The following is a 27,496-nucleotide window of genomic DNA, read 5'->3' on the forward strand; positions in this document are numbered from 1 at the left end:
GAGCCAAGAAGATGAAACAAGTCTTTCCCTGTTATTATCTTTCGTATCATAACAGCAAAGCTTAATAACCCCTAATGGCAAAGGGGCCACCTGATGCCATGTAAACACATGCTGGTGACCAGAGTAAAATCACACCTCATTCCTATAGCAAAATTCATCAATGGGAGTTAACATGCTGGTTGTGGTTATACTAAAAACTACTGTTGTAGCATGCTGAGCAACACTTAAAAATACTGAGCTCTGCTCATGAAACAAATGGAAATCAAAGAAGACACTCAGCAGTCCTGGAGTTGCTTTGTCATCTTAAGAGACAGACCTCAAATGAATACAGAGGCTGTATTATTCTTTAGACTTGTCCCTTCCAGTACACTGGCAGAAGGGTATAATGCAGCACAAAAATGCCAATACCCATAGATTACCTATGTTGTGACTACAGCTCCTAGTATAATTCAGCTGACAGTTTTGAAGTGTACTAAAAATCATTTAAAAATCTAATCTGCCTTTCAAATTTTCAGATTGCATGTGCAGGAAGGAAAAGAGATTTTTCTAGAGTAAACTGAACTAGCAAAAATCAATCTTACTGGGAGTTTTCTGAAAGAGTTGAATTACTGTAGAAGTGCCAGTGAAAGAAATTACTTTTAGTCCTCCCACTCTCATCTAATGCAGCTCTCCTTCATCAATCCTAGACTAGTTTAATGCTGGCCTACTTCAGATGACAGGCTTAGGCGGCAACTTATCTTATGAATTCTTGTTTAGTCCCATTTCTTTCCAAGTGCTTCACGCTAAATATCAGAAGGTAAGAAAAATAACTCATTGCCTTGACAATGCAAACAATACAATGTATAATTATGACAGACTTAAATATCAGGAAAAACCCACCTTAGGAGATAAAACGTGAACCTATACAACTCCCATACAGATTTCTAATACCTTTTAAGTTATTCTCTCTTTTTAACAGTAAGTTTAAGGGTTTCTTCAAGTAAAAAATCACAAGAGAGGATTACAGGCAAGGAGGAGGAATGAAATCATGAGAAAAGTGGACAAAACAGGGAAATTGAGATCACAGCCTGGTGAGATCTTGGTATTCCATAACTCCGGACTAAATTTGAATAATTCAAAATGCATAGGCTGTTTCTTCAAACATCTTGTTCTCAGGGATTTGTCAACTGTTTGCCTGAAGAGAAACTGCATTCGTCTGCGTAGTCCAGAACTATGAAAGCGTTTCAAATAGAAATGGAAAAAATTCTTTTTTGTGGACAAAAAAGAAATGGTGAAACGTTTCTTGTAGAAGTTTTAACCGCATTTGGCACTTCTGAGATCAAGCCTGGTAGCAGCCATCTTGCTGAAAAGTGAGGCAACTTTTGTTACCAGTCATTCATGCAATAAATGTGCAAGATAAGGTCTCTCTCTGATTTAATATCAATATAACAACTTCACTGGGAATGTACAGTATTTACAAATAAAATTCATTTGCTTTACCAGCTCAAAAATAATTTTTTACTATTACCAAAGCAAATAGCTTGGCAGCATAGAGCCCACAATGTTGAGAAAACTCAGAATTGATTATTGAGAACAATAATGCCTTTTGGAGATTAATTATTGAAATGTACTTTTTAAACAACTACACACACAGAGAAAAGCCATAAACCACAATTATTCTATGTCCTGAGTTTGATAACTCTACTAAATGATGGTTCTGGGGGGAGTTGAGAGCTGGACTGGGAGTCTACTGCAGCTACCCCATATGTGAAGAGAGAGGCTTGGATGAGAAGGGTCTGCCCTTCTCCTACAAGAAGGAGACTACAAGAATCACAGCTTGCAGTTTCTATTTGTGATAACCACAGCTGCCAGGGAAATCCCAAAGACTGGGTTCTTATTATAGACAAAACTCAGTTTGTCACCAATACTTACCATCAAGGCTACCCTACCATTCTCACTTCAAGAAGATATCTCAGTTGCGAATAACTGTCAAATTTCAATCATTTAATTTGCAATAGTCTCTACTGCAGGTCTGCAGTAAGCTGAATTTCTGTGTAAGGAGTTTTAGCGAGATTTTTTTCAGATAGTTTTGAGAACCATAAAAAAGATGTTAATTGTGACTGTTTTGTCGAGGAATTGTAATACTATCAAACTTGAAAGCAAGGATCTTGACTGTGCTTGGAAAAGGAAGGTGAAGAAATAATAGGGTGGGTTATCTGGGGACAGATTTTGGTTTTGCTTTTTCTTGCAAAAATTCTGCCCACATTTAGTCAATTATTGGCCTTTGGAAAAAGACACAAAGGACTGGGAGTTGGCTGCAGTTTAGCCTTTAGCTTGTTAGAACAGTCACATCAATTATGCTGTGCATCTGCAATTTCCATTTGCACAAATATAAAGTGTAGAGTTCTGTTGCAAACAGTTTAGGTCAATGTACATCTTATGTTTTCTTTGTGAAAGGGACATTAATAAAGAGTGGTGTAAGGGGAGTAGTTTGTATTAACAAAGCAGCAAAGGCATTTTATATTTCAGCTATTTTTGCCATGAGAAACAAAACCTAAAGTTTGAGCTCTGATATCTTTACAAAACTCTGCAAAGCAGAGCTCTTCAAAGGCAGAATCTTTCAGGGCTTTAGCTATTGCTATTGTTCTGTTAAAAACTTTCTTGATAATATAAAATCTCTCCTGTTTTCAATTGGAAATGTTCAATTCAGTATAGGACCAAAAAAACCCCAAAACCTCTCCAGTCAATGAAGCCTGTACTTATTTGTACCAGCTGAATAAATGCAGCTTGGAAGGTGTTGGAAAATCTCTCATCATGAATTTTTCTTCCTTTCTTTTCATTTTTCACCCATACTTTTCCTTTCTTCCTTGAACTGTGCAGAACGCAGTCATTTCCATAGCATATAAGCTGGCATGTCATAACCTGAGTTTGTAATATTACATTGTGTGCTGAAGTTAACACCCATTGACCACAGCAGGCATGGCATGTATTCTTCAACAGGACAATACAACCCCTTGAATTGGTAATGCCTTTCAAATAAGCTTGTAAATCAGTGGCTGAATTCCCTAGCCTTGCAAATATTGGCAGATTGCAGGGAATTGAGAGTAGGGAAGGAACTGAGCATGAGGCAGGGCTGGCAGCCAGATTCCACAAGGTCTGGACAAGTTCAAGAGCCAGCTATTGCTTTTATTCACCACACCACCTGTTTCTCCCCTAGCATTTTGTTTTTATTAAAATGTAGTGATTTTTGTTTATTTTTTAATTTATATATGAAAAGAGACATTCAGATATTTTGTTTCACACATGAAACATTTCTTCAGGTCTTACTTCCTAAAAAGAGAGCGCTGAATCTAGGTATTATTACTACCATTACTATTAATACTGTGACAATACTCCAAATATATTAGGTAGTAAGTTATAGGAATTGGGGTTTTTTGGTTCACTGGAAGCAGTAGGATTGGAAGGGAACCAATTTTTTTTACTAAAGTGATTATAAAAGGTTCCATCATATCCAAAAGATCAAGCAACTTTTTTTTTTTTTTTTATAAAATAGTAGAAGTCATGCATAGCAGGGTTTTTCATTGTCAAGATATTCTCACATATTAGTTTGGTAAAAATAAACGTGATGTAAATGAGAAACTAAAATCACTTCAAAAGAGATATTTGAAACATTTAAAAATGTTGAAATACTTAGAAATCTTCATATTTTCTTCTATTTACCATTAAAACAATTTAGTGGAGCCATTGTAAATTCATGGAAGTGTTGGCATTCATTACTCTCAAAATTTGAAATATTAGATAAATTTTTGATGTCTATCTTCCTAGCATACAATTGATAGAGGAGACATTTTCATATGCCTACTCCAACAGCATTAGAGCTCTCCTGAGTTTAGAGCTGGCCTATTCTTTTTGCTGAACAGGAGTCCTTTATATGTTGAACTGTGCTTAAGGGAAAAACCAAACATATCCTATCTCTGTCTATACTGAAAATCTCCTTGCGTATCCTCTGTTACTAGCTTCCAGGCGTATTGTCTCTCTTCAGGCACTGTTCAGTGTCTGGCTCGGGTGTGGCTCCCAGCAATAAATTACAAAGCATTTTTCCGTATGCCACTGGTGTAATTACCATGGACACACTTTGGCTTCCTTTTTCCCATTATTTCTACAGCCTTCCTCCTCCTTCTCTGGATGATTTTGAGGAAAAGGGCTGTTGTTGTACTCTTTGAGAAATACTAATGTTTTGTATAATTATATAACTTCAATACCAGACTTTTTAATGGTGATATCTTTTGGAACTGTCAAGTGTCTGTCTATATTTGTGAAGTCTTTCAAGCTGTTACATCCATAAATTAAGATGGAAGAAACACTTGAGTTGAAGGTTCATTTTGGTCTTCAGGCTTTACATTAGATTTTTTTTGTCAGCTTTCTAAAACCTGCCCAACGCTCCAGGACTGAGATCAACAAATAGTGGTCCTGGAAGCTCCTTAGCAAGCTGTTTTAAATTGTTTGGGTGATGTTTGTTTGGATTTGCTGGTTTGAAAATGTTTGACATTAGTAGCTACCATTTAACATCCTCTTGACATGGAAAGTATTTAATTTGTTTTTTCACAAGCACAGAAGAGAAATATTTATTGCCTGTCTGGCATAACTATTTTGAATGGTATCACCTTCATCTAATGCACCATTATCATTAAGGTTTCTTTAGCTCCTAATAAAATATACAAAGCCCTGCTTCCTGTTCTTCTCAACTCTGACTCACCTCTGTGTACACTTGCTCCCCATGTCATTTTTCCTGAAGTTTGTAGCTTCTAACTCTTTGGTGCGATCAATGTTCCTTTTTGTTCCCATCTGCTCTATATGTGCATTCAAGATGCTTCAGCATGGGCAGCCTGAGACTTGAAACATACATCATTCAGATTGAATGCCCCTATTATATCTCACATTTTCCCTTATGCATTACAGATACGCACTAGAGGAGCCAATCATTATCTACTCCAGTGTGATTTGGTGGTCTACAGCAGATATTGACTCCCACCTCATTTTGTGCTCCAGCCATTAGTACACGGTCCCACAAGAAATTAAGATCAATTCTTTGCAAGTTCTCAATGCCTCTGAAATACCTAATGCCATTTTGACATAGTGACACTCTTCTCCCCCTTTTGCCCACCTTGTCCATCTGTTTTTCAGTACTTCATAGTGTCATATGTTCCTACTAGATTTCAGTAACACCATGCAGACCAAATCTGTATTTGTGAGTAATTCCAACTGCTCTTGTTTATTACTCAAGATTTCTCGCACTGGTCTACTGGCAATTAAAGAATGTGTTCACTTTGTGATTTGGTGCCCTGATTAATTTTTTTTTTTCCCTTAACGTCTTAATTCTGAACTAAACAATCACTTACTCTCTCCCATTTGTTGTTGTTAGTGTAATGATCCCCTGACTAATCTCATTACACTTCCTCCCTGGAAGATTGTTTCCTTTCAGCTGGGTAGGAAGCACTGCCCTCATTGCCCTCCCAGAAGGGAAGCAATGATCCACAAAAGAAAGCTCTCCTCATTTATTTCTCCCTTTTATGTGACAGGGAGAGTATCTGACAATCTTTCTTCTCCTTCAGGCTTATTTCTAATCACTCCTAGTCATCTGAAATCTGTAAAGTGGTTTGAGAAGCTGCATCTTATACATCCTTATAGAGCTTTATCAACAACTCTGGAAGCTAGCTAACCTGAGGGTATATGCACAACCTTGTGCAGGTAAATGTAGGCTCCGCCCAACCTCCTACCGAGGAGGCCAGGCATGAGCCAGCCCCAATCTGAAAGAGATTACCATGCTACCTTGTCACTCTTGGTTACTGCTGGCCAGTAATCACCTCCAAGTTATATTTCGTATCTTGCAAACTCCCTCCGAAAATCTTCCATTTGCTACTGCTGCGCATCTGTTTGGATGTGCCTTTGGCATTTGACTTGCATACTAAGGCTCATTGCTCAGCTCTGTTTCCTCATTAATAGGAAGAGATTACCCATGCTGATATTTCAAATGCTGGGGCTAATCAAGGACCAGTGGCACTGTCACCAAGCCCTCATCAAGTTGTGGCCCAGTGTACCCATCTCATAAACCTGGTCGGACAGCCTTGACACATAACCTGGCGGACAAATAGAAATATCCAAAAGATGGCTCAAATGACTACTCACAAATTATTTTGCTTGAAACACCCGATCCTCAGCCATCCCTCTCTGAAGCTAGAAAATGCTCTAGCGCCAAGGAAAGAGCTAGTGCTACCCCGTGCAAAGCATTTCAGCCTACTACAGTATTGGCTCACCACTGGATTAGCAATCTACAGAGTGTTTATAAGTTTGAGTCTCTGCTACTTCTATTATCAAATTATTTTTCTATCTGTCTTCAAATGCCAAGTGTGGGAAAATAATGGAAGATTGGTGAGAAGGATTTTAAACACGCTCAAGTGACTTACATCCGAGGTGTCGAAGAACATATATATCATACTAATTGTTGTTTGGCCTTGTGTGTTGGATAAGTAGAACATCTGTGCTTAGATAACATAGGCCTGTGATAGAGGCACCCTATCGAACATGCTTGAGATTCCTGCCCTGCTGTGGGAAAGATCAAAGCACAGTGGTAAACTATGCCTGCACGAATCCCTGAAATACAGGCGAAAACAGCAGGTTCGTTGATCCTCTAGCATGGACTGAGCTCCGCGGTGCCTGCGTCCCCACTTGTGTGCCTCTGCCCAGGTGCTACTTCAGGCATCCCCTGGTTGGTGAGGTAACGAAAATAAATTTACTCTTTGCATTTCATACATGGTTTTGTGGTTGTTCCTGCATCCTGCCTGTGCCTGCTCACGGACGAAACCTGCCCAGCTTGCTGTCTCTACTGCAATGGCTTCATTCTAGTGACAGAGGGCTAATCATTTGGCCACCAGACTCCCTTGTAAAACTCTGCCAAGGTACAGCAGGAACTGTCATAGACATCCTTGATTAAAATTTTGTTTGAAAATTAATCTATCTGCAAAAGTCTGTCAGACACAGCTATTCACTACATGCTTCCAATCACTTGTTTATGCAGAGTCCCCCTTTTCTCCTTGGATCTAATTTATACACAACAGTAGTTAGAGGCTCTATAAAGCTGAAAAATAATTCGTGACAATAGCACTGCTAAGGGCAAATCAAGGAGGACAGCCAGATACAACATCCCTTTAGGCAAATGGGAGTTGTACCCGTAAAAGTCAGCTTTAACTCTGTCTTAATCCTCAGGTACTGAATACAGGCTTTCTAAATGTTCAACACTTCCATTTTGAGAACGAATGGGTTAGAGTCTCTTTTAAATCACTCCTAAGCTGTGACTAGACCACGCAGGATTCAGCCTCTAGAATAATCTAGATAGAACTGTGCTCTGTCTGCTACTACTTTTTAAAGCTGCTGCTTTTTTATAGCTGTAAAACCAATCCATAAACCAAACCCCTATTCATCCTAAACACAATGGTCAGGTTTGCAGAGAAGAAAGCAGAGAATGAAAACAGAGAAAATTTGTTTCATAGGAGAAGCAATAGCAAGTCAAAACCAAAATCTAATGGACTTTGTTTAAGGCTATATTAAACATATATTCAAGCCTCTGATTAAAAATGAGAACAGTACAATGATGAACATTTTTACTTACTTGTTCTAATCAGGAATTTTTAGATAAAACACAAATATTTAAATATATACCGAAAGTATAAAAAAGGGTCTAATAACTGCATTCCAGAAGAAAGGGATCTAATGTGATAATGGAAAGTCTAACTTCTTCTCAGCTGAGCTGAGATTCCAATTTTCTGCATCACTAGCAATGATAATGTTACACAAACAGTGTTCAATCATTAAATTAATTCCCATTAAATCAATGTCCTTAAAGGCCAAGCAGTCCTTTAATAATTACCTGATTAAAGTGATGTTAGCATAACATACTAGTTATAGTATATTTATAATTCCCTTCCCAATAATAAATTGTTTCTTTCCACCCATCTTGCTGAAATGGTGACAATGAGGCAAAAGTTGGGACGGGAAGCACATCATATCACCACATAGCAAATCGCTGTGGTCTAGCTTCTCCTGGTATCAGTGATGCTTCAACAACATACATTAATCAGATTTGCATTTCTATTATGTAGTATTAACAGTATGAATCTTCAAGAGCTATAGGAATTAATTCCTGGCTTTTAAGCCTAGACCCACAAAATAAATGACTTCTTTCAGATATTAGCAACTTTGCCATGGTCAAATTCCATCTTTCTGCAAAATTAGCAAAATATGATGTTCTCAGTTGGAAATCAAAGTGCATCATAGATAAAAGAAAATGCTACAAATAATAGTGTGCAGTAATTTAATGCCAATACATTGTAGTGACTTGTGCAACATAATTACACAGAGAGAGGATGGATAGACTTCACAGTGCTTCTAAAAGTTCTGGAAAATGTATCATAAAACTATATTTTGTTTTTCTCTTCTGCTGTCATTGCAAAAGAAGAGTAATGACTGGAGCTAAAGTTTGAAAATGGAGGCGTCTACTTGTATTTGCTGAAGTTACTGGGAGCTCTTAGATGAAGCATTACCAGACTTCTGCTACACGTATCCAGATGCTAACCTATCATGCAAGTCTTGATATTTGAAAGTAAATCTTTTGATTGCTATAACTATGTCCAGTCTGGAACTGTGAGGCTTGCTGCCCACCTCTAATGAGTAAGTTGGCCAAAATCTTGGGTATTAATGCTGCTGAAATGCATTGTTTTATCAGAAGACTTAGCAGCGTTTCAAATTTAATTTTGGGTTTAGCAAATACAGTACCATTCAATTACATAATCATAAATAATTGTGCAATAAGCCTAGCAATTTTACCAACGGCTGTTTGCTCAAAAGAAGCTCTGACAGATAATCTTTCGTTGCCGCTTTTATGACATAGGACAATAATTTTACATGATATAATTATACACACACGCGGAGGCAAACACAGACTAGAGTTCAATGTGCATGTGTAACAAACACAAGGAGCTTCTGGGATCCTCTTCTATAGCACTGTGATGTGTGCTTTTAAGATTGCACCTGACTGCCTGCCCATATAAAGGCATTATTTGCAGCCACTGCAAATGCATCAAAATGATATATGCTCACTATTATTTTAGAGAATATTGGCACCTGATCTTAACAAATAACATTGCACGTTGGCAATCTTCTGATTAGATTTCAAGAGATGCTGAGATGCAATCTCCCTATTACTAATGGCTGGATTCAAATGCTCTACAGCCTCAAACAATCAACCACAATTATCATCTACGGTACATATTCTTAAGTGGCTAAGAAGCTAACTGTCACATACAGTTTGCATAGTGGTAGCCTTTCCATAGACTACTGACAGTGTTATACGTAATACGTTGCGGGATGGCAAAAAGAACTGTGCATAATGGACTGAAAACAGGCCATCTGTACATACAATTAACATTAAACTGAACAATGTCATTAATGAGGTATTAAAGTGCTACTTTAGCTAAAAGCCTGTCAGGGAGGACATTATGAACACAAGGGAGAAAGAGTCCCCTTTGGTTGAAACTGAGTAACTATGAACCAAGCAAAACAAAAGACAATTCAGTGAGACCATAAGGACAAACAATAATTCCAGTAAAGCCCCTGCATCTTTTGACAGGTACTTTTCTCCATCATGTTTTTTTACCTCTACACAGCTCTGTGACTCCAGATTTTGAGGGTGAAGGGAATTTTTAAAAAAGATCACGTACTGAAAGATAGTTTTTTGCTTGAATTTTCAAAGTATTTTGAAATGCTTTATAAAACTGTTCTTGCAACATTTCCAAGCATCCATCATCACAGAGTGGCACCTGACGACTTCAGAGGCAAGTGAATCACAGACATCTCGGATACAGTAGTTCAGTTTTCATGTCACTAATTCTAGTTATCCTTTAATTTTCAGAGTGCTTCTCTGTCATGAACTCCTAACCTTACAGAATTCAGCCATCACTAATGCAGAAGCTCTAATTATGCTCCTAAATAACACATTTTAAAATTTAGACTAAAATTCTACTGCAGGTACATCCTGTAATGTTGTTATCAAAGTGATCTCTAAAACACAGATGACCTAAAGTGGTACTATGACAGTTCATAGTGAACAGACAAAAGAACAAAACCCTCATCCTTTTAAGTTTCACTGAGAATAATGCTATAATGTCATTTATTGATGAAAATCGCTAATACAAATGCTTATGTTTGAAAGTTGAATAACCTGTTTTTTACTGCAAATCAGCTATCACCCTGTTTAAGATCATGACTTGGATTTGTTAGAAGTGAAAAGCAACTTCAAAGATGACTTTAGTGGATAGTGAGGGTTATCCTCTTTTGGGGATAGATATAGAAATGAAAGAAGCTATTGTAAGAATGGAATACATGCTTATACCTAAAAATGTTCTATTAGCAAGTATATCTGGGCATGAACAACAAACACTCCCACTCAACAGATTTATTGTCATGGTTCCTTAACAGCCTGTTTGCAGAAGACTTTCTATCTTTCCCCTTCACTGCTATCTTTACTTTATCCTAGTGTGGAGCAAGCAGACTTTTCAGTCAAAATCACACGTGTTCCTTCATCTCAACTGTTGTCTGGTAGATGAGGTATCACACATTTTTAACCCAACACCATCTCACTAACTTTGAAAGCACTGAAAAGGTAAAGTCCTACTTTATGATCTCTCCCTCCCCTATTGACAGTGGAAGAATAGAAATTAAGCAGCAGGAGGTTCCTACACCAGGATGCTGCTGTAATGAAGGCAAACCCCTTAATTTGCATGCTGGGAAGCTGACTAAATAAAAAATACAAATAAAAAGACCAACAGTGCTCATTTTCCCATATTTGCTGAGAGTGGACCTTCATCTCAGCAATCAAGGAAAGCAACGGGTTGGTTAACTTAATCAAAAGATTAATTTGGTATCATTATTTGCTTCCTTTCAATATGAATTTTGGCCTACTCTTTTTATACACATTTTAATATTACAAGAGGTCTGAGGAAAAAAAACCCAACAGCTGAGGAAGGGAGACTTTCCCGTCAGCAGCTTCAAAACCTCTTTGCTACTCCTGCCTTTACAGTTTGCAGGCAATTTTCCTGGCACCTACCCACCAGTTGGTGTTACGAAGAGCCGCATGGGTGGATACAGCTATGGCACAGCTGCTGCAGCGGAGGGACTCCCCACAGATCAGAAAAGCAATGGAAAACTACCATGGGTTCCCCTCTAAAGCCAGGTTCATCTGGTGCCTTGGATATCCTCTGCTGAAAAAGGCTCATCAGTTTGTAGACGAAGCTGGTGTCATCCAAGCAGAGGGGGAGTATTTTTAATAAAGCTAAAACTCATTTCTCACTTCCTCCCTACCTTAAAAAGCCAAAATTGCCAACTTAAGTGTAAGCTTCTGTGCAGGAAAATCAAATAGCAGGACAAGTAAGGCTTGCCTCTTCAGCTTCTAAACACCTTTGCAGATAAAAATGTGCGTTACAGTCCTCCTCCATGCAAGAAGCATTCAGTTCCTGGCTAAATTGTTCTTCCTCATTTCCTCAATTAAATATATATTATACACAGGTGAACTCTGTAAAGTCAAAACTGATTACCTAATCTGACTCTAACTTATCTATTCTTTACCCAAATATATTATAAAGTCATATTAGAAATCATAACAATTAAAGAAACCGTTCTGAGTAGAATATTCACCTCAGGATGCTTTTGAAAGACCACAGAAATTGATAAATGCCACAGACATCTAATTCTGCTTTCCCTTTTGCCTCATTTGGTCTTGATCAGCATTTATACTATAGCCAGACAGACATTACCTTCTCACAGTCAATTAATCAGCCTTGGAGCTAGTCCTAGGGGAATGAGGGTGTTTTTTTGGGCTTTCACACCACCATTCATTCTCCACCTCCTCACAGAAGGTGTGTCAGACACATCTCTAAATATACTGCCTCATGTACCCAGTGCTATTACTCAAGCACGCAGGTGCACACAAGATATAGAAATCCATTATTTTAGATGCTTCCGAGAACGGCCTGAGTCTTAACTTCAATTTAGGGGAAGATCCAAGCACATCCCCTGGCACTTTAATGCTAGCGATATCACATTGCTGCAAACAAATGCCCATGCTACCGAACAGTTTACTTGGACCATGGTTATTCCTTGGAATTACATTTTCAAGAAGAGACAATCAAATAAACCTCTGAAAGCGGTATGCACATGAAGCTACATCCAATGTTTGCAAATGTGTACTGTATACATGACAATAATTCTCAGTATATGTTGTCAGTTCCAGTGATGTCTTGTACTTTCCAAACACATGTGAGACATAGGGGACAGTTGCCAAAATTTAGTTATTTTTTTGATGCTGTCAAGAGTGCTGGCCAAACCATTGAGACATGCAGCAAAGGAGCATGGGTACCAGAAGGCTGCAGGACCTCTTTCAGAGAGATGACTTTATGAAGGTACATACTCATACTAACACGTAAGCCTAGATTTAATATAATAAAATGAGAATTTGGGGGTTTCATGTTTAAAGGTGGAACTATAATGTCACAAATATACCTGCTGGTGTACATGCTAGAAAAATGTGGAAACTGGTTTGTTTCCTAATGTGTTTGGTATCTGACTTTCATTTTCCCAGCTTAGTGCTGTGCATTTTAGGCTTAGCAAGTCTCTTCCTCTTGTTACAGGAACGTGTTGAGACCTGGCATTAGTTTGAAGAGCAATTGATATTGTTAATTAATGAGACTGGCATTTAAGTTTTGCTTTCTATCAGAAGATATAAAACATGTTTTTATGAAGGAAGATAGGTAATATCTCCATTTTACAACTAAAGAACCGGTATACAAGGTATTAAATGAAGTTTCTATGGTCAACCAGCGGATCAGATACAGAATCCAAATTAGGAACTAGGTCTTAGTCCTACAGCCTTTATACTGGATCTTTTCTGATTTTCTAAACTTGAAAAATAATTCGGTTTCACCACTAAATATCACACGTGAAGATATAATTGATTTTTTTTCAAAATGCTTTTAGAGTTTTCCTTTGAATATTAAATACATAAAGATTGGTGTACAGTTAATTAAGAGAAAATGTCACTAAGAAAATACATTGTTACAGCATAATGGTTTCCTGCTGATAGGGATATGCCGAGAGTGAGATAAGCAAGATGGAGTAATTTATTAAGCAACAGCACACTCCAGGCAGTGCATTTCAGGAGGATTATATCACGCCTTGGGTGGTAATACAAGGAACAAGACTGAGAATTCTGAGCAGCTTTAACCATCCGAAAAGTATTATAATGACTTAGAAGTGCCAAGGCTTGGAGTCTATTTTATTGCTCTTATGAAATGTAATTTAAAGAAGGCAAACAGTAAGATTTGCTCATTAACTGGGCATTATGAACATAATTGGCCATTACTTACACCACTGATGACCAATCAAAATCTCCGGTTGTGACCAGCATTTTAAACTAACCAAAACATAAGGGGATAAAAAAATGGCCCACCAGTGATGCTTTCACATCATTTATTTTATAACTTTGCTAGGTTAAGCAAGAGTATTAAGATCTCTGAAGAAAATAATACTTTTGCAGGTAATACTTCAAGCACCCATTATCCTATGCTCAAACCCTATTTATAAAACTATAGTGAATGTTTGTTTTGTTGCAATCACTGAGAAGTGATTAAATCTTGAATCATTCAGCCATTTTAAACATATTTCCTGTTATAGCAAAAAAAAAAAAAAAATCACCTGCCTGGTTCTCTTTCTTACAGACATTTCCAAGTGAAACAGAGCCTTACATCTTTACCTGCATAAACTAAAATCCTGCCAGCCCAGTTCAGAAATACCTCCTCTTACAGAAAAATTTAAAGTAAAATGAATAGAGTGGGATAAGAGAGAGACAAAGTCTTTCTATTGTGTCTTTCATATTAAATACAAAACATTGTAATTTTCTATATAACTTCATTATTTTCTCTACATTCAGTTGAATTCTATTAAACTAAGTAAGCTTATCCCTGTATTCTGAAGCAAATTTTGAGAGGCTGCTCTCAAAATAAAATCCTCTAGAACATTCCTCTGCAAGTTCTTGGTAAAAATTACACAGCATTTCACCTGTCTCAAAAAACCAATCTATTATAAAAAAAGGGTTGGGAATAACTCTAAATCCTGAACTTCTGTTCCTTAAATCATTGGTTTTCTCCAGTAATGGTGAAAGCAGAGTGCTCTCTAGAGTATTTCATAACAAGAGCCCATCAAGTAGTAGAAGGCTAACAGAAAACCTTCAGGAAGTTAAACTAGGTTCTCAGCAAGTATAAATAGACATTGTGCCATTGCAGTGACTTGATTCAGTTAATCTTGATGAAGCTTTTAGTAAAGTTTTTAGTAAACCCAATTTCTTCTCTGAGACAGTTCTTTGCTCCCTGTTCATATGGCAGGTTTCCAGTATTGGTGTGTTCTAATAAGGGCACAATTTGAGGGTATAGTGACAATGCCAGGGCTGAAGAGAAAGAAAAATGCAGTTGTATAGAATAGCACAAAAGCTGAGCAAAGACTATATGATATAGCATTACAATGTATCACTCAGACTGGTTGAGGTAGGAAGGGACCTCTGAAAGCCATCTTGTCCAGACAACCCCCGCCCAAGCAGGGCCACCTAGACCCAGTTGCCTAGGACCTTGTCCAGATGGCTTTTTAATATCTCCAAGGATAGAGACTCCACAACCTCCCTGGGCAACCGGTGCCAGTGCTGTCAGCTGGGTCGCCCCCAGCATGTACTGGTGCACAGGGTTGTTCCTCCCCTGGGGCAGGACTCTGCACTTCCCTCTGTTGAGCTTTGTTGAATATATAATAATAGAGGCCTGAGGAGGAGCCAGGCCAATGGAGAAGAGCAGGAACAGCAGGACCAGTGGGGTCACGAGTGATACCCAAGAAGAATGCTACAGCAACGGTGACCACCAGCTGCAACGTGAGGCAGGCAGAGAGCAAAACCTGTGAGGAGTGGACTGAGAAGCCAAGGGGAAATATGGAGGGACAGAGAGAGGAAACCCACTGAAAAGGAAACCTTAACAACATTTTCTGTCCAACTGGCAAAAGGTAATTTTGAAAAAAAGCAAAATACAGAGCTTTTTCTACGTAGTTTTTTAAGATAGCAAGTCGAAAAGAACAAATTCAGAAGCCATGACACTAAATTTCAACATAACTGAAATCCTCCACAGTCTGAATCTACAAATTTGCTTCATCTTTAGACATAAATAAACAACTCAGAGATAACAGATATTATCTGAACTACTCATGCCTGAATGAGTAGTTCAGGGTCAGAAGCATTTGTTTTTAATATCATCCACAGCACTGCATGGCCAAGATCACTGAAAAGTCTCTGCCGCCTTAGTGGTCACAGTATATTGCAGATTCAGTGGGCATATTGGGTAGTAAGACAAAGCATTTCAGTGCGCTGGCCATCATTTTTTTTGTTTAAATGAAGAATAAAAAACCCCACTTCACAGTTTATACACTTTTATATTAATTGAGCCTCCCCAGTTACATTGCAGGTCTACTGTCAAAATCGTCTCTTCTAACAAAAAATCACATGTATCTTACAAATACAAAAATAATGTATAAAAATACATACACATTGATCTCTGTAATGAATCAACATAAAATTAAAAGGGCAACTGAGAGAAGATATACCTCTAAACTATGAGAGTCTCAAAATGGTACCTAGACTGGTCACTCCAACATGTGGGGGGTGGGGAGGGGGAAGAAAGCCAAGTTCAAGACCTAATCTTAAATGATATAAGAACCAGTGACATTAAGTTTCAGTCTACGTTTGAGGGAACAATTCAAAATACTTAAATTTTGCAACCAAGTATGATAGTAATCATAGACCTGCCTTAAAAACTATTGGACTGGTCTGTGCTGACTCTAGTCTACAGACAACGACACAGTATTTTTCTCTGATCTTTCAAAAGTTGCAAAAGGTTAAAACTTGTTAGTAGAATTTGATGAGAACATCAGAGTCAAGGCTGAAAGAAAATATAACGTGACACAGTGGACCAAAGTTACCCGCTAAAATCTTCAGATTCTTTAACTATTTCAGAAGAAACAAGCAAAAGAAGTCCTTTCTGTTTCAATCAAAATAGGTTATGAGTTTCCTTAAAGAGTGCTTTGTATTTTTGCACCAAAGGCCTCTTTTGTCTTCAGAGATGTGGCAAGTCTGGAGCCAGCCTGTGTGCTTGCAAATCATTCCTCTAGCTAGAGGAAAGAAAGAGAAGACAATGCCAAAATGCGCTCGCTAGCCCCAAAGAATCCAGCACTATCAAAGCACTAGGAATCCTTGGTTAATGCTGCTTTGTTTCTGTCAGTGCAGGATATAAAAGCATCTTTGGCTGTATGTTTTGATAACAGAAATGAGTACCTTGTCATGTTTTAAATCAGCAGCTGAAAGACTTCTTAAGTGAATGTGACAGTATTTGAAATGTCCCATGCTGCCACACTTAAGACATGCCAATCACAATTAATAGCAACAGATTTGCTGTTCCAAAACAAATAAAACCTGCAGAGTTTTTCTGCTGAATGAAGAGCTGATGAGTGAAAACAGAAGCAAAATTATCACAATAGCCAGTTAGCCTGTCAATGGAAATTACATTCATTTGTCTGTATTCACAAGGATTAGTAAACAATAACGCTTCAGCTAATATAGTTTTTGTTATATTCAAATTGAATGTGAAATACAGGCTGACATTATAAATGGATCTCTTACTCCTTTGCACTGGATTTCTGAGGTCTTCTGAGTCTTTATGTTTAAATTGGTCTGTAAGTTTCCTATATTTTGGTATCAAACCTATTAAATTTGTGTCATTTTTCCTTCTAGGAAATTAAGGACTGTCCTGCTTGTTATTTGAAGGAGAGATTTATCTATAGCTTCCCCTCACTCAGTAGGAACCAAGTGAATATTTTATATAATTCTAGTGGATTCTAAAGAGTTGTGCTGAAAATTCACTTGGTAGGGTGGTAAGATCTCTCTCTCTGAAAATAAATGCCTCTCACCTTCCAAGTTCTGTGAATTTCTTTTTCTGAAGTCCCACAACAGTTTTGGTGCTCCCAGCTGCCATGTCCCACCAGGAGGTTTTACTAACACTGAGTTGCACCTCATGACCCTCTTACCATGGGGAGTGGATGCAGATCTCCTTGAACAAATTCTTTTTCTTTGCTTTTTCCAGTAAATTCTGCTTTTTTGTCATCTGGTCCCACTTATTTTCATCTAATTTCTTCCTCATCTTTATGCTTAATTCAAGGCTTCTCTCTAAGCCCTCCTCAAGCATTCATTTTTACTGACTATCAAAAAACCTTTTCTTTGTAAGCTAACTGAGCATTTATTGAAGGGCTCCCTTGCAGGCTACTACTCCGGACCTATGACTTAGGAAACTTTGGGACACCAAGCAACACAGGCTTACTTGGATAGACATAAGGCAAACAATTCAGATAATAATTCATGAGATTGAAGTGTGTGATTAAACTAGCTTTACCTCCTTTAAACCTTTGCTGGGCAGTCTCCTATAGAGCTTTTAGGGACTAATGATGTTGGGAGTATAGCAGGGATGCTAAGGCTAATACCAAGCAATAAACCTATGTAAAATTACTCACATTCATGCAGTAAAGAAACTAATTCACAAGTTTTAACCTAACAGGCAGACAGATGTAATGAGTCTAGCTCTGTAACGGACCAACTGCTCTCTCACAGTTGAATTCCCTAAGCAGTTACACTGGGAATATTTTGGACAGAAAGAAAACTTTATAAACTCACCCACATACATTCAAAAAACTTTTGTAGCTCTCAGCTGGCTCTGAAGTCTTTAGTTTTCTTTAAAAAAAATCCACAACAAACATGAAACAATCTCTTCAGCTTTCCTCAGCTGCCCATCACTGCTCAATGCAAATGATAATTTTAAAAGTAATGTCTCTAGGTCAATGTGCTTAAAATCAGACCTCTTATGGAAATTCTCAACTTCAGCTTTTCTTCTTTTTTTGGATGGTGATGTTAATTTAGCTCTTTTCCCTTCTAGGACTTTCATACTTGATATTCATGCATACCTTTAGCTTTTATGGATGTAATCTGATTGTTTCTAATAGGGAATAATGTAACTTCTAAGTTACATGTTGCCAGTGTTACACAAATATGATGCTTTTACCTACAGCATTCCATCCAAATTCATGTTAAAATCCAAAAAACTATCTGGGAGTTTTGAGGCTGCAGTGGCCATGGCTCTTTGTAGAGCAGATGCTCCATGCAATTACAAATAGGTGTACCTGCAGTGCTAGCAGTAACTGATGAACAATTACATGGATGTGCCAGAAGGTATTCGTTCTGTTTTGTTTTCAAGTGTTACTATCCAAATCTTCTTTGTTCTCATATGAAGCTGTGTTTTCTTATTCCACTTTGCATTACAACCCTAATTTGTAGACCAGAATTTTAAGTAGTATATACTAAGCCAAGATCTGTAGTCCCTGATGTCTTTAGGATGCACGGTTAAAGCTCTGCCTGAAGAGGTAGATTGTGAAGGACTTGGAGATATAAACAGAACTGGGGAACAGCCTGGGCTACACCAGATGCTAGAGGGGATTGAGAAAGCATCCAAGAAGGCCAGAGAAGGTTGAGTCTAAACATTGTATAGGAAAATTGAGATAAATCAGAAGAGGGAGGAAAGAGTATCAGATAGAATAAGACCATTTAGCACTGGTGGCTACTCAAAACTTAGCTCAAAATCCAAATCCCAACATTTTCTGTCTGGCTGTGTAAGAACATAGCACTCACATTAACTATGAATAATTCTCCAGCAGATGATGAGAAATACTTTTTTTCCCAGAGAAAAATCATCTTTCTCTAGACAACTACAAATCAAAACAAGCTAGCATGTAGTGCTCCGAACTTCTCATGGTTCCCACACTGGGCACCCAAATGTCTTAGAAACCTTATAGCACAAGGCTTTCCAGTGCTCCCAGTCCCTCATGGACTGTGGGAGGGAGGCAGGGAAGAGGAAGGTCTCTATAGCAATGGGGAGGATATACAGGTTTTCTCTCGGAGGCAGAGTCTCCCTCTGACTCTTACCTTGTTGCACAAAGGATCCGTACACAAACCACATGGAGTTGTAGAGGGTTGTGGAGGTCATGGATCCCATCTGAAGGCGCGGGGGGTTGAGCCAGTTCAAGAGGTAGACCAGTAGCCCTACTAACAGCACAGTGCCAGCTATGCATGCCCACAGTGAGAGGTCAAACGGTGCCAAGCAGGCAAACATGTCCACTGTCTTCTCTGCCTTTCGAAGCAGCACTCCCACTGAGTAGTCCATGTAACGTGTTGTGAAGTCCACCACATTTTCCCTGTCGGGGGTGATGGTTAGGGCAGAAATCCCTATATCGGCTCTCTGAGGAAAGAGGGAGAGAGAACAACATGCATAAGTAGGAGCTACAGAAAAGATCTTTGTTCCTCTGTGCTTTATAGCAGTTAAACTTAGGGAGAAGCAGATGCCAAGGCCAACATCTTAAGCACCATATGTGTGAACACAGAAATGTGACTAAAGCTTGAACAGAATAGCTGTACCACGTGCCTTAGTTTCTGTAAGAAAACCTCACTTGGTGGACTTGGGCACATTACCTCAAGTTGTTATTTTCCAAGGAATCAAAATACTTCAAATACAGATAATAGCTGGAGGAAATCTACTTCTGGTTACTTTCTTACTGAAGCCATCGTCGTCATTGTGGCAAAAGGCAGACCTTGTGTATAGCATTTCCAATCAGAGGAAGTTAGTTGCCTGGCAGAGCCACATGATATCCAACATTTTGATGACATGATGATCAAGACAAAGGGCCACTGCACTGCGGGCACTTGGAATTCTGAAAAACATCAATTTTGGCTGCAAAGTCTGAAGTGCAGAAAAGCAGATATTCCACACAGTTCCTTTACTATTAATTCCTCTATATCCTTCTTTCTGCTAAGCAATTCCTCTCTATGCCAACCTGTCCTGCAGCTACCCCTTGGACTTGTTTTGTGCCATTTACATTTTTTTGTAATTTAAAGAACGCATTTCAGATGAGAAGAGGATGAATAACATTTCTTGACCTAATCATTGTATTTCACAGCATGTCTGGGTATTGGGTCTCCAGAGGCACCAGGCACAACTACAGCAGGTGCTATTTTACTTTTCACAGGTACAATTAGAACTGCAGTGAAAACAAGAAAGGGCATTTAAAGTCGACACATTAACACCATTTAAAAAGTCAAAATACTGAACAAAAAGATTATAAATTCTAGATATTTTAATATGAAAGAGAGTACTTAAAATACTTTAAGCTGCTACTAGTTTGATTTAATCCCTTTCTGTTCTGCCTAATGCAGTGTGTGGTCTTTTGGAAGGGGGTGAGGAGAGCTCAAAGGCTTGAAAGTGTGTCAAGTTTTATTAACTCTCTTGAATTTCTTTCTTCTTGCCCAAAGAAGGCCATAGAGATCACTAGCTCTTTAGAAATGTGACATGAAGTATTATGTGGGAAGGTATGGCAGCTGAAACTGATTAGAATCAAATTTGCAAATCATCTGGGCTCTTTTAATACCATCTGCAAAACACTCTGCAGCCCATCGTACAAACATATTTTTAATCACAGTGCACTTAATACTTCAGTTTAAATGATGTTACTGTATATTAATTGTTCACTGGCTTGAGAAAGTGGTGGAAGATAGCTGGAGGCCTGATGATTTGGACAAGAAAGTGTTTGAAAATATTGGTTTGCTTAAAAGCCATGAATTACATCTTCAGCTTTAATTTGTGAGTTAGATTCTCTACTGTCTTAAGTGAAGCTGTGTTGATGTGCACAGCTAAAAGCATGGCTTCATGAATTCACTTCATGTCCCTTCCTAGCAATTTTTTGTGAGTGATGATTTAACTGCCCTTTGCCCATGGGCAGCAGCAAACCCAGTCAGTAAGCCAAGTAAAAGTTTTTTCAGAATTGTCCATGGAAACATTCAGATCATCTAAGTCTATCCTCTGATTATAAAACTTATGGTCAACGAGTGACTTGAGTGATTCACAGTATCTGCTAACAGTTAAGTCCTAGCTCCACCGAGCAAGTTAAGTTGCAAAGCAGTCATCATTTGAACCGTTTTCCACAATTGTGAATATAAATATATTTTTAAAATAATTAAAAAATGTGAAAGTCCAATGCTCTATACCAATATTAGTCAAACAGGAAAATATGGTTATATTTAATGAATAGGGTTGTTTGGGGTTTTTTACCTGAATATATATAAAAAAGTGAAATAGGAATTCAGGGTTACAGGAGGACACATGAAAACAAAAAGTTCTAGACTTAGCCCCTGCTGTTTAACTTTAGCTGCATTATTAATTATCAGCATGTTACTAAAATACTTCCCTACCACACTAGATTACCGTGAGGTGCTAATTCAAGTTGTATTTGTACGATATTTAAAGATTCTCCACTGAAAAGCAATATACATAAGATACTTTTACCGGATAATAATTACCGTAAGACTAAATGACTAACAGAATTTTTTGCTTTTTCCCCTCTTTTTAAAAACATAAACATATTTCTCCATGAAATATGTTGAAGGGCATCGCATGAAAAAGCACAGTATGTCTTATTTGTGGAAATACTGCTTCTATTTTACATCTCTGGGGAGCAGTCCCTCCAAATTCCCCAGCATTATGGTTCCACTCTGGTTATCAGCCAGCTATGACAGAGGAGCGACATTGTCCCAATGGAAATGTTGCATTTCCTTTGTCATACTGCAGCAGCAATTGTGATATAATTATGTCTTGTGATTAAAGAGTGGTAGTAAAGTAAAAAATAGAAAGGAGGGAGATAAGTCTTGACTTGTCAGTACGCCTGTGTTTAGCTGTTTACAAAAAAGTTACACTGAAATATGACAACTCATATTCTTAACTTACTAAATTGAATCATAAATACCAGTTTACCAGAAAACTATATGTTTAACACAAAACCAAGCTTAAGCTTAAGTTAATAGTTGATCTACTGATGGTGAGGATTCTTAATTACATACAGATTCTGTCTGCATCAAAATTGGAAGATGAAAAAAATTAAATGCTTGTCATTAACATGTCAAATTGGATCAGAGAAGACATCAGTTTGAAGAAGTCAAGTTTCACTTAGTGCTTCTGAGATAGAAAGGCAAATGCATGCAATTATGTCAATATTTAGATGTAAAGCTGCCAATCTGAATTATAAACATGTAAAACTGTCCACGCACTAAGTTTTCGCAGTGCCAGAATCAACCAACAGTCTGCATCTTAGATGTCTGTTTAACACATTTCTGATGAATGAAACCGCGACTCTTGAAACTGACTGACTGAAAAAAGCAGCAGAGGGCATTATTTTTCTTTATGTGACCTGCTTAGGAATTCATGTTCCTTAACAGCAGTTCTCCTGAGGTCATTGTAGAGCAACATTACCAGAACCAGAAAATCCAAAACAAATGACCAAATGGGTCTGACAGCATTGTTACTGGTGTCACAGAACCAGCTCTTCAGCAAAGCCTAGAAATCCCTGAAACGCCCCTATGCTATTGCTTAAGCAAGCACATCTTGTACACATAGAAAGCAATCTTATGATGATTCCTGTGGTTCATAATCAAGAACAGGGAAACTAAAGGAATCTACTTTAAATTGCTCCTGTGAGGTTTTTCATTTTATCCATTTTCAATGTCAGATCAAGTTTCAACAAATGCTGGAAGTAATAAACCACAGTCTCACATGTTATACAGTTATTAATATGGACGTGCAAAAATTAATCAGAGAGACATTTTTGCTCAAGTTAACACATATACATCCAAATAATTCTCCTTTTACTCAGCTATTATTTTTTCCTTCTCACTTTGTCCTCCCTGTATGCTTTCTCCCTTCCTATACTACTCCCCTTAGGAAAATGGATTAAAAAAAGAGCCTCATAAAAGGCTTCTACTTGGCTTGCAGTTTCTCTTAGAAATGTTTAGGCATGTATTTAGTTTTCCTTTTCTGATGGACCTGAGTGGAATCAGGCAGTTTTCCCTACACTATTTGCTCCCTGATGGCTCCTCATTGAAAAAAAATCCTAGCAATCAAGGTAGCATGGTGAAATGTGGGTAATAATGGTTGATGGATGTGAGTATCACCAGGAATTCCAGAACCATGCTGGAAAGCCTGCTGTCCTCTCCCAGAAGCGGCATTAGCCACTTGTCTTGCCTGTCACACAGGCTCATCCCTCTGGTAATGTGGACTAGAGGGCAACTAAAGTTGTGCTGTGGAAGTGCTTTGGAAGGACACAGATAACTAATAGCAGAAGAAAGATTTGCAGTAAAGCGCTGCTCCCCTGACGTGGTTTTAGCCTCTCCACAGAAAGCTGCTGCGCTCTCAACTAATCCTGTTTGTGAGCTGAAGCTCTGCGGGATGCACTGAAAGCCCCGGTCATTTGACAGGTCAGGGGCAAGAGCTTCTCTCAAAGAGCATTTTTCCTCCGTAGACCTTCTGGTGCAGGTGTTCAGAAAACTTTCAGCTTTCCATAGCATGGTTACATTCAGTTTACTTTGACAGGAGAAGGTGTATGGAGCAAGGATGTACCTAACATAGGTCTTGACAATCAAAGGAGGGGAGGCTTGAATCAATTTCCAAATTCAAATTAAAGACCAGTTGCTTTGATCTGCTGATTCCAGCTCCTATTTTAGCAGCCAACAGGGACTTTGTCTTCAAAGCTGGAACAGAGTGAACTTGGCATAATGTCACATCCATGAGGCCAGCTGTGGACCTAGGGCATGTACTTGGCACCACAAGGCTTCTGCCCTGCACTGCAGCTCAAGCAGGGCTGCTGCAAACAAGAGCAGCCTGGGACTGCTCTCACTGATACCAGGACCTGCATCAGAGCCTGCTGCACGCTGAATCAAATTAATGCAAACAGCATGTATTGATGTTGAACACAGAAATTATGTGCTTGCTACAGCAACTGCCATTTCGTATGGCACATCTTCTGTAGTGGCCACAGACATCCTTCTCAATGAGATGCACTCAAAAAGAGAAGGCAGCTATTTTCCATTACCCTTGAGTGGGACTTGTCTTTTGCAGAAATACATTGTTCCCAACTCATTTCTGGCTCAAGCACTAACAGGCAAAGAGCATTCCCTCTGTTTCTGGATTTCCTCCACATGTTGGCGAGACTATCATGTGAGACTTGTTGGGAAAACAAGGAAACACTCTGTTTTAAACAGGTTAGACCTTTAATTTGAAACTATTCTCTGCTCCTTTGCTTCCCCTCACAAAGTTGCCAAGCAGATAGATATTTGAGTTCTGGGAGCAGAACTCAGTTCACAGTAAATAAGAAAGCAGCCTTTCAAGAAAGCTTGCACTTGGTAAGGGGTAGATATACGCTGGCTGCTCGCCCAGAGGTTCTCTTTGGCCTTAAGAGGGGCAGAGACCGGGAAAGAAGGACACAGTGAACCTTTACTGTTAATTATATAAGGGTTAAGGGAGATAAAAAATTATACATTGCAGTAGTATTGGGAAAACATGTTTTTTGAATTCCAAACGCAGTTCCGCTAACCCTTCATACTTTCGTAACTGTACAGAAAGATTTCATATCCATTAAGACTCATTTACAGCAAAATTGTAGCAGACTGGTAAATCTGTTCTGCTCATGACATCTACCTACAGATCTAGGTGGTTACTACCTTAAGCATGTTATTAGAACTATATGAGTCCCTGCCTACTAAGGGGACAAGAATGCCATACATATTTTTCAGTGAACCATTTGATTTCAGTTGTTATGAGTTCTGCCTTGTGAATCACTTATTTCAAACAAATAAAAAATGTTCCAGGCCCACTTCCATCTCCAAAGCCATCTAAGACTAAGACCCCTCCAACTCATGTTACGCAGCGGCCTACTGAGTCCTTTGCTGAGTACTGTAGAGAGTAGGGCATAGGATAACATCAGATTTAAGGAGCAGAAAAAATGGTAAAAATAAATCAATAGGCCATTGTGGTGTTACCTCTCATCATTAGATGAGGGATTTTTAGTTCTTAGAGTTTAGAAGATGGAGGAGAATACACTTTTCTAAGTGGCTCCAGCTTACCATCTATGATCACAGTGTTCCACCTTCCAGCTTTGTAAGGGCATACGGAGATAGCAAAGGAAGTTTATTACTACAGTCTAGAGGTATGAACTGTGCCACAGGTATGGCATGTGTGGTTGTTTCCCATTCCAACAGGTTTCCTACTGCTCAGGAAGGCAGAATAGGTTAAACCTATCACTAATTTTTTTCCCCATGGGGATTGTTTTTTCATTTTTTTATTATTTTTTTCCTTTTTTTTTTTCCTTTACTGCAAGACTTGTTTTCCAGCATTTTGCTAACTTTTAGCTGAAGTATTTAATGATTAGGTCCTGTATCTGACTGCGCTGCTCCTTATTCTTTGTTGTGATTACCAATTAAATTCCACCTGCAGATTTGGAAAAGCATTTCCATAAACAACCAGTAAGTTATTTACATGAATATCTGCTGCAGTTATTTAAGGAAAAACAACAAATGTAGGTCTCTAGCTGTAAAAGCTGCCTCTACAGGTTAACTAAGAGCAAATAAAATATATATGTTCATGGCACAAATGAGACATCAGCAGAATAGAGTCTGCATAGCCCTTTCTCTCTCAGTGGGAGAAACTGCAAGCAGATAAGATGTGAAGAGTGGAAAAAAAAGAAAAATATGGTACATTTATTTGGTTTAATTTATTTATGAAACAATATTGAACATTTAATGTAAAATTAAGTAGACTAAATGGTTTATTAATTACAGAATAGAGAATATACTACTCTTGATTCACACATCTACATAATGTAAGTGTTATTATATATCAATAAAACATTTTCTGTTGATTATATACTTCATGTATTCATCACACCAACATTTTTCTAAGTGGTATACATTATTTATGTAATGTATCACTAATTACTGCAACACCAATTTTTCCTCTTTCGAACAGCCTCTTCAACTCATTTTTGTCGGGTCTTGCCAAATTAATTAGGATGCTGTGCATCCCATTATTTGTCTGTATTCAGATTTGATACTCTTGTATTTTGGTTGGAAAAAAGAGATTGCTCTGCTTCTTAAATAGTTACGAGCAAGCACTATTTCCAGCTTTTTTCTTTACCACCCAATGCACCTGGGCATACTATCAAATGCTGGTGACACGCAATGAACCAAGTGCTATCAATGGCTCATTAAAAAAGGTTACTGGCTAATGTAAACATAATATACCACATATTATTTAGCTTTATCACATGACCTTATTTGGTAAGTTATTAATAACCTTACCTTAAATACCAGTTCTCCTATCAGTCCGTTCCACGACCCATCATCTTGAGGACTCCCATACTTGTGATCCGGTGCAACATAAATTTCGTATTTAAAGCCAAGGTAAGTAGCCAAGGCTTCCAACACGTCTATTGAGAAGCCCTGATACTTCTTCGGTTTTCCCAGAACATTTTCAGACACCATGACAAAAGGCTCTTCCTAAATAGAAAATAAAGGAGGCAACTGTTAGTAAAGCAATTACACACCACATTTGGGTGCTGGTTTTTTTAAAAGTAAAGGAGGAACTATTTAAATACTGTTTATACAAAACTTTCCTACAATGCATTGTTAGTGGTGCCTCTTACATTCTGCAAAATAATAATTTGTTATGTATTTACTTCAACAGAGAAATTTTATTCTCTATTATCTATTTCAGAAGTAAATCTTCTGTTGTAATATTACAACTGAAATGCTTTTCAGTAATGCCTTCTGACCACACTTATGCTTGGTAGGGCAGACATATGTCTGTCTATATGGAGGATTCTACAGTACTGTCAGTTTCCACTGGCTGGGCAGACACTCTATCTGACAAACACAACTACTAATTCATGCTGTAAGGAATGAAAAACATGGCAAAATAAGACGTACCGCAGAAACATGCATTCCTCTTGTCCTTCTATTCTAATCTGAATCTGAATACAAGCTGGTTGATTTTAAATAGTTCTATCCAAAGAGCATTGATTTAATTAGTTTAGGGAAAATCAATTATGGGACTTAAGTTTGTCTATAAGAATGATTGGTGAAGATTCATCAAAAGGATGACCATAATAAAGGATACAAATAGATGCTGAAAGTTGGAATTGGTTGGTAAGATTTCCAAACAATATGCTTTGCTTTTCCTTATCCCCAAGATCTGTAATTGTTTTCTCTATTTTTTTTAAATTCATATTTCTAATAACATTTTCAGAAAGAAATAATTTTTTGGCTAACTTTGATTTCTTTTTTCCCCTCTCTATTATTCTTCCTGTTGAGTATTTAATTTCTAGACATTCTCCTTCACACAAGCACAAAAAGAGATCATATTTCTGAGCACAAAAAATATATATTAGCCATAGGTGAACCTCACTTATGTTT

General features: G+C 38.1%; 1 protein-coding gene across 2 annotated transcripts in view; it reads right to left on the minus strand.

Moving 5' to 3' along the window:
- The window catches only part of GRID2 (glutamate ionotropic receptor delta type subunit 2), a 751,024-nt gene that overhangs the window by 113,922 nt on the left and 609,606 nt on the right, over positions 1–27,496 (minus strand). For both annotated transcript variants that reach the window (XR_008233407.1, XM_052776367.1), the window contains exons 10-11: positions 26,384–26,581; positions 19,136–19,448 (exon numbers count right to left, since the gene is read on the minus strand). Coding sequence is in view for 1 of the 2 variants with exons in the window: in XM_052776367.1 (XP_052632327.1) it covers positions 19,136–19,448; positions 26,384–26,581 (511 nt within the window). In the remaining variant the exon portion in view is untranslated. The remainder of the gene's footprint in view (positions 1–19,135; positions 19,449–26,383; positions 26,582–27,496) is intronic.

This window comes from Harpia harpyja, chromosome 2 (genome assembly GCF_026419915.1).
Source record: "Harpia harpyja isolate bHarHar1 chromosome 2, bHarHar1 primary haplotype, whole genome shotgun sequence".
NCBI classification, from domain to species: domain Eukaryota; kingdom Metazoa; phylum Chordata; class Aves; order Accipitriformes; family Accipitridae; genus Harpia; species Harpia harpyja.